Here is a 7,181-nt window from a genome sequence, read left to right as displayed (position 1 = left end):
GGGGGTGTATTGGGGTGAGAGGGGGAGGTAGAGAGGGAGAGGGGGGGTGTGTATTGGGGTGAGAGGGGGAGGTATGAGGGGGAGAGGGGGGGTGAGGGGGAGGAGTATTGGGGGGGTGTATTGGGGTGAGAGGGGGAGGTATGAGGGGGAGAGGGGGGAGTGTATTGGGGTGAGAGGGGGGTGTATTGGGGTGAGAGGGGGAGGTATGAGGGGGTGAGGGGGAGGAGTATTGGGGGGGGTGTATTGGGGTGAGAGGGGGAGGTATGAGGGGGAGAGGGGGGAGTGTATTGGGGTGAGAGGGTGGGTGTATGGGGTGAGAGGGGGAGGTATGAGGGGGAGAGGGGGGTGAGGGGGAGGAGTATTGGGGGGGGGTATTGGGGTGAGGGGGGAGGTATGAGAGGGAGAGGGGGGGTGTGTATTGGGGTGAGAGGGGAGGTATGAGGGGGAGAGGGGGGGGTGTATTGGGGTGAGAGGGGGAGGTATGAGGGGGAGAGGGCGGGGTGAGGGGGAGGAGTATTGGGGGGTGTATTGGGGTGAGGGGGGAGGTATGAGGGGGAGAGGGGGAGTGTATTGGGGTGAGAGGGGAGGAGTATTGGGGGGGAGTGTATTGGGGGGAGTATTGAGGGGGAGGTATGAGGGGAGAGGGGGGGTGTATTGGGGGGAGAGAGGGGGGCGAGGGGGAGGAGTATTGGGGGGAGAGAGGGGGGGGTGAGGGGGAGGAGTATTGGGGGGGTGTATTGGGGTGAGAGGGGGAGGTATGAGGGGGAGAGGGGGGAGTGTATTGGGGTGAGAGGGGGGGGTATGAGGGGGAGAGGGGGGAGTGTATTGGGGTGAGAGGGGAGGAGTATTGGGGGGGAGTGTATTGGGGGGGAGTGTTTTGGGGGGAGAGGGGGGAGGAGTATTGGGAAGAGGGGGGGTGTATTGGGGGAGAGGGGAGAGGAGTATTGGGGGAGAGGGGGGGGGGAGTATTGGGGGGGAGAGGGGGGTGTATTGGGGGGGAGAGGGGGGTGTATTGGGGTGAGAGGGGGAGGTATGAGGGGGGGGTGTATTGGGGGGAGAGAGGGGGGGTGAGGGGGAGGAGTATTGGGGGGGTGTATTGGGGTGAGAGGGGGAGGTATGAGGGGGAGAGGGGGGAGTGTATTGGGGTGAGAGGGGGGGTGTATTGGGGTGAGAGGGGGAGGTATGAGGGGGGGTGTATTGGGGGGAGAGAGGGGGGGTGAGGGGAGGAGTATTGGGGGGGTGTATTGGGGTGAGAGGGGGAGGTATGAGGGGGAGAGGGGGGAGTGTATTGGGGTGAGAGGGGGGGTGTATTGGGGTGAGAGGGGGAGGTATGAGAGGGAGAGGGGGGGGGTGTATTGGGTGAGAGGGGGAGGTATGAGGGGGAGAGGGGGGGGTGAGGGGGAGGAGTATTGGGGGGGTGTATTGGGGTGAGGGGGGAGGTATGAGGGGGGAGAGGGGGAATGTATTGGGGTGAGAGGGGGAGGAGTATTGGGGGGGAGTGTATTGGGGGGAGTATTGAGGGGGGGGGAGGTAGGGGGAGGGGGGGAGGAGGGGTGGGGGTGGGGTGATGGGGGGGAGAGAGGGGGGCGAGGGGGAGGAGTATTGGGGGAGAGAGGGGGGGGTGAGGGGGAGGAGTATTGGGGGGGTGTATGGGGTGAGAGGGGGAGGTATGAGGGGGAGAGGGGGGAGTGTATTGGGGTGAGAGGGGGGGGTATGAGGGGGAGAGGGGGGAGTGTATTGGGGTGAGAGGGGGAGGAGTATTGGGGGGGAGTGTATTGGGGGGGAGTGTTTTGGGGGGGAGAGGGGGGAGGAGTATTGGGAAGAGGGGGGGTGTATTGGGGGGAGAGGGGAGAGGAGTATTGGGGGAGAGGGGGGGGGGAGTATTGGGGGGGAGAGGGGGGGTGTATTGGGGGGGAGAGGGGGGGTGTATTGGGGGGAGAGGGGGGAGGAGTATTGGGGGGGGTGTCTCTCTGTCCAGCTGTCTGGCTTATCCAATGTCTCATTTCCTGTTCCCTCTTCCTCCCTGACACAGACTGAGACCATCGCCATGTTGAGTGAAGGACGGATACAGGAGCTCCTGGGGTTTCTGACACTCGACACACGGCTGGACGTTAAAGGCCAGGCCACCGAGTGTGTGCTGGGCCTGACTGGCAGCAAGGACGGCCGCAGAGCCCTGGGCCAGTGTCTGGACATCCTGCGGTCTTTGATGGCACTGACCAAAGACCCCTCCCTCGCTGTGGCAAAGGATTGCTACTACGCCCTGGTCAACCTGTCTGCTGATGCTGCGATACACCGTGCCCTGGTACGGGATGTGCGCCTTGTGCCCGTGCTCCTGGCCAACCTCCGCGATCCTGAGTACGACTTCGCGGACCAGGTCTGCTCCATCCTGTCCAACCTCTCGCGGGAGGAGGACACCTGTGTCGATGTGTTCCGAGCCATTCAGAACCAGGGTCCGGGCTTGGCTGAGATTGTGGACATCTTCTGCACAGGCAGTTCGAACAAAAAGGTGGACCTTCACTATCTGGGGCCGCTGCTGTCCAACTTGACCCAGTTACCAGAAGCCAGGAAGTTTATACTGGATAAGGACAGGTCTGCCGCTTTACACTTTCCCTCACAACTGCGAAACTAGTTCGAGCAAATGAAAGTCTCCGTCGTCCCAGATGACCAGAGGCTTCTCTCCCTTTTTGAGAGATAGCTGACTGGAGGTGATTTAGATAGATGATTTTTTGATGAATAAAGGGATTAAGGGTTATGGTGCTCGGGCGGGAAAGTGGAGCTGAGTCCACAAAAGATCAGCCATGATCTCACTGAATGGCGGAGCAGGCTCGAGGGGCCAGATGGCCGACTCCTGCTCCTCGTTCTTATCCTGTTCTAACCGGAGGATCACCGCACCCCAGACAAGGGGCGAGGTTGGGCAGGCCTTCATGAATAGCCTCAGCCGGTACGGGGATTGAACCCACGGTGCTGGACTCGCTCCGCATCACAAAACCAGCTGTCCAGCCCAGTGAGCCAAACCGGCCCTCACTGTCCAGAAATGTCTGCATTTACATTTCCTAACATGAATAAACAGTCTGGTGATACAGAAGAAGCAGGGAGACAGAGTCTAGGGTTCACCCACATTAATCTGTTAAGGTAACAAGACAAGACAATAAAGATACTCAAACAAAATATGCATGACGGGTGCAGTATAATGTGGATAAATGTGAGGTTATCCGCTTCGGTCGCAAAAATGGGCAGGCAGATTATTATTTGAATGGGTGTAAATTATTTTTTTTAAAATTTAGAGTGCCCAATTAATTTTTCCAATTAAGGGGCAATTTAGCGCGGCCAATCCACCTACCCCGCACATGGTTGGGTTGTGGGGGCGAAACCCACGCAGACACGGGGAGAATGTGCAAACTCCACACGGACAGTGGCCCAGGGTCGGGATCGAACCTGGGACCTCGGCGGCGTGAGGCAGCAGTGCTAACCCACTGCACCACCGTGCCACCCCGAATGAGTGTAAATCAAGAGAGCTGGATACTCAGCGAGACTTGGTGTCCTCGTGCATCAGTCACTGAAAGTCCGTGTGCAGGTACAGCGGCAGTAAAGAAGGGAAATGGTATGTTGGCCTTCACAGCGAGAGGATTTGAGTATGGGATTGTTCTTTCAAAGAGCCGCAACAGGCATCTATCTAACCCCGTGCTGTACCTGTCCTGGGAGTGTTTGATGGGGACAGTGTAGAGGGAGCTTTACTCTGTATCTAACCCCGTGCTGTACCTGTCCTGGGAGTGTTTGATGGGGACAGGGTAGAGGGAGCTTTACCCTGTATCTAACCCCGTGCTGTACCTGTCCTGGGAGTGTTTGATGGGGACAGTGTAGAGGGAGCTTTACTCTGTATCTAAGCCCGTGTGGTACCAGTCCTGGGAGTGTTTGATGGGGACAGTGTCGAGCGAGCTTTACTCTGTATCTAACCCCATGCTGTACCTGTCCTGGGAGTGTTTGATGGGGACAGTGTAGAGGGAGCTTTACTCTGTATCATTGGGAAGAGTTGTTGTTTGTTGTGACCCCAGGTTAATCTGTGGGATTTGTTCTTTGCCCTCCAGGTGTGTCGTTCAGCGTCTGCTCCCTTACACACAGTACGAAGATTCGAGTGTGCGGAGAGGAGGGGTTGTGGGCACGCTTCGTAATTGCTGCTTTGATCATTGTGAGTGTCTCAGCTTTTTAACCGGAATTGACTGGGGAGGTGTCGCGTGGGGCGTGTCGCGTGGGGCGTGTCGCGTGGGCCGTGTCGCGTGGGCCGCGTCGCGTGGGCCGCGTCGCGTGGGCCGCGTCGCGTGGGCCGCGTCGCGTGGGCCGCGTCGCGTGGGCCGCGTCGCAGCTTCAACGTGTATCTGAGCTGTCTAAACGGCCTGGTTTCTGGCGAAGGCAGGCCTGATTTATTTTTACTGCACCCTCACACCCACACTTTGTTTTACCCTTTCGGAAATTGTGGGGGAAGTGGTGGAAGGTTTTCGCGCAGATTATTAACGTTGAACTCTCCTTCCGTGGCCAACACGTCGTGGCGTTGGCCTCGAATCCGGAGGTTCTGGCCCCCGGAGTAGGGATGTTATCACTGTGCCACTAGGCCTCCAGGGCAGGAAGATGGGAGTTACAGTCCAGACCTCGATGGCAGAACGTGCTCGAGGGCGTTTGAGTGACCCCTCCCTGCTCCTGTGTTATCCCAGCCGTACTCCAGCTGGATCCCACGTGACAACTGCCCTTTGTGTGGCTCTTCCTGTATCTCGGGAACTTTGCAAGCTTGGAGGAATGAGAGGCGATCTAATCGCAACCCAGAAAATGCTGTGATGTGGAGATGCCGGCGTTGGACTGGGGTGAGCACAGTACGAAGTCTTACAACACCAGGTTAAAGTTCCAACAGGTTTGTTTCGATGTCACTAGCTTTCGGAGCGCTGCTCCTTCCTCAGGTGAAGGCCTCGTAAGACTTCGTACAGAAAATGCTGAGCAGGGATTGATGGGGAGGACGCTGCACGATTGTGCCCGCTGCTCGGGGGAATCTCAAACACGGGACCACAGACTCTGGATAAGGGGGGCGATCATTTCAAACTGAGATGCGATGAAATACTCCACTCAAATGGTTGTGAGTGTTTGGAATTCTTGACCCCATAGGGTTGTGGACCCGCCATCATTGAATTTATTCCAGGCTGGGGGATAAAACAGATTTTTGGTCTTCAGGAATTCCGGGATATGGGGTGTGGGCGGGAAAGTGGAGTTGAAGACCAAGATCGGACCAGATGGCATTGAGTGGCGGAACAGACTCGATGGGCCGAGTGGTCGGCTCCTCCTCATTTCTTGCATTCACCCTCCCGTCAATCTCTTCAGGCAAGGAGAGGTTGGCAGAGCAGGGTGTTGAGATCCAGAATCCATCCATCGGGAAGGGCAGACTTCCTGCATCTGGAGCTGTGGGATATCTTGGGGAAATGGAAAATAATCCTGACAATCCCGTTCCGATCAAAAAAGCAAGAGCTGATTCAGTGATAACTTCCAAAGTGAGATTGGGGCTCCGGGTAAAGAGCTGAGGACTGGCTGGATCACTCCTTCAAACAGACCACATTACCCGCGGGAAGATGTGAGCAAGCTGTTGTGCGTGTCTCATTTGTAGGAGCTTCAAGCTCTCTCTCATCCACGCAGAGCGGCAGCAGTGTGAACCATCCACGAGATGCCCTGTAGCAACTCGCCAAAGCTCCTTCAACAGCACTTCCCAAACGCGTGACCTCTACCATCCAGAAGGACCAAGGCAGCAAACCGATAGGAACGCCCCACATCCTGACTTGGAAATATGTCGCCGTTCCTTCACTGTCGCTGGGTCAAAATTCCCTCCCTAACAGCACATTGGGTGTATCGACACCACATGGACTCCAGCGGTTCAAGAAGGCAAATTGTCACCACCTTCTCAAGGGCAACTAGGGATGGACAATAAATGCTGCCTAACACCCACGTTCTGTGAAAGGATAAACAAAATCTCAGCCATGAGTGGATCCTCCCATTTAATCTGGTCATCGCTGTGGTATGTAACTGGATAGACCGAAAAAGGCCATGACAGTTCAACTAGCTAGTCCAAAATACCATTTGACTTGAGTAAGTGCATCGAGGGCGCGCTGTGCATCGAGGGCGCTGTGCATCGAGGGCGGACGGTGCGTCGAGGGCGCGCTGTGCATCGAGGGCGCGCTGTGCATCGAGGGCGCTGTGCATCGAGGGCGGACGGTGCGTCGAGGGCGCGCTGTGCATCGAGGGCGCGCTGTGCATCGAGGGCGCGCTGTGCATCGAGGGCGGACGGTGCGTCGAGGGCGCGCTGTGCATCGAGGGCGCGCTGTGCATCGAGGGCGCGCTGTGCATCGAGGGCGGACGGTGCGTCGAGGGCGGACGGTGCGTCGAGGGCGGACGGTGCGTCGAGGGCGGACGGTGCATCGAGGGCGGGCGGTGCTCCGAGGGCGGGCGGTGCTCCGAGGGCGGGCGGTGCTCCGAGGGCGGGCGGTGCTCCGAGGGCGGGCGGTGCGTCGAGGGCGGGCGGTGCGTCGAGGGCGGGCGGTGCGTCGAGGGCGGGCGGTGCGTCGAGGGCGGGCGGTGCGTCGAGGGCGGGCGGTGCGTCGAGGGCGGGCGGTGCTCCGAGGGCGGGCGGTGCGTCGAGGGCGCTGTGCACCGAGGGCGGGCGGTGCGTCGAGGGCGGGCGGTGCGTCGAGGGCGGGCGGTGCGTCGAGGGCGGGCGGTGCGTCGAGGGCGGGCGGTGCGTCGAGGGCGGGCGGTGCGTCGAGGGCGGGCGGTGCGTCGAGGGCGGGCGGTGCGTCGAGGGCGGGCGGTGCGTCGAGGGCGGGCGGTGCGTCGAGGGCGGGCGGTGCGTCGAGGGCGGGCGGTGCGTCGAGGGCGGGCGGTGCGTCGAGGGCGGGCGGTGCGTCGAGGGCGGGCGGTGCGTCGAGGGCGGGCGGTGCGTCGAGGGCGGGCGGTGCGTCGAGGGCGGGCGGTGCGTCGAGGGCGGGCGGTGCGTCGAGGGCGGGCGGTGCGTCGAGGGCGGGCGGTGCGTCGAGGGCGGGCGGTGCGTCGAGGGCGGGCGGTGCGTCGAGGGCGGGCGGTGCGTCGAGGCCGGGCGGTGCGTCGAGGCCGGGCGGTGCGTCGAGGGCGGGCGGTGCGTCGAGGGCGCTGTGCAC

At 60.3% G+C, this 7,181-nt stretch overlaps 1 protein-coding gene across 1 annotated transcript in view; it reads left to right on the top strand.

Annotated features, from left to right (window-relative positions):
- Positions 1-2,012: 2,012 nt before the first annotated feature.
- hgh1 (HGH1 homolog (S. cerevisiae)) overlaps positions 2,013-7,181 on the top strand; it is a 43,179-nt gene continuing 38,010 nt past the window's right edge. The window contains exons 1-2 of the mRNA XM_072507975.1: positions 2,013-2,589; positions 4,086-4,186. Of these exons, the coding sequence (XP_072364076.1) occupies positions 2,048-2,589; positions 4,086-4,186 (643 nt within the window). The 5' untranslated portion in view covers positions 2,013-2,047. The remainder of the gene's footprint in view (positions 2,590-4,085; positions 4,187-7,181) is intronic.

Source organism: Scyliorhinus torazame, chromosome 6 (genome assembly GCF_047496885.1).
Source record: "Scyliorhinus torazame isolate Kashiwa2021f chromosome 6, sScyTor2.1, whole genome shotgun sequence".
NCBI classification, from domain to species: Eukaryota; Metazoa; Chordata; class Chondrichthyes; order Carcharhiniformes; family Scyliorhinidae; genus Scyliorhinus; species Scyliorhinus torazame.
This window is presented reverse-complemented; position numbering and strand designations above follow the sequence as displayed.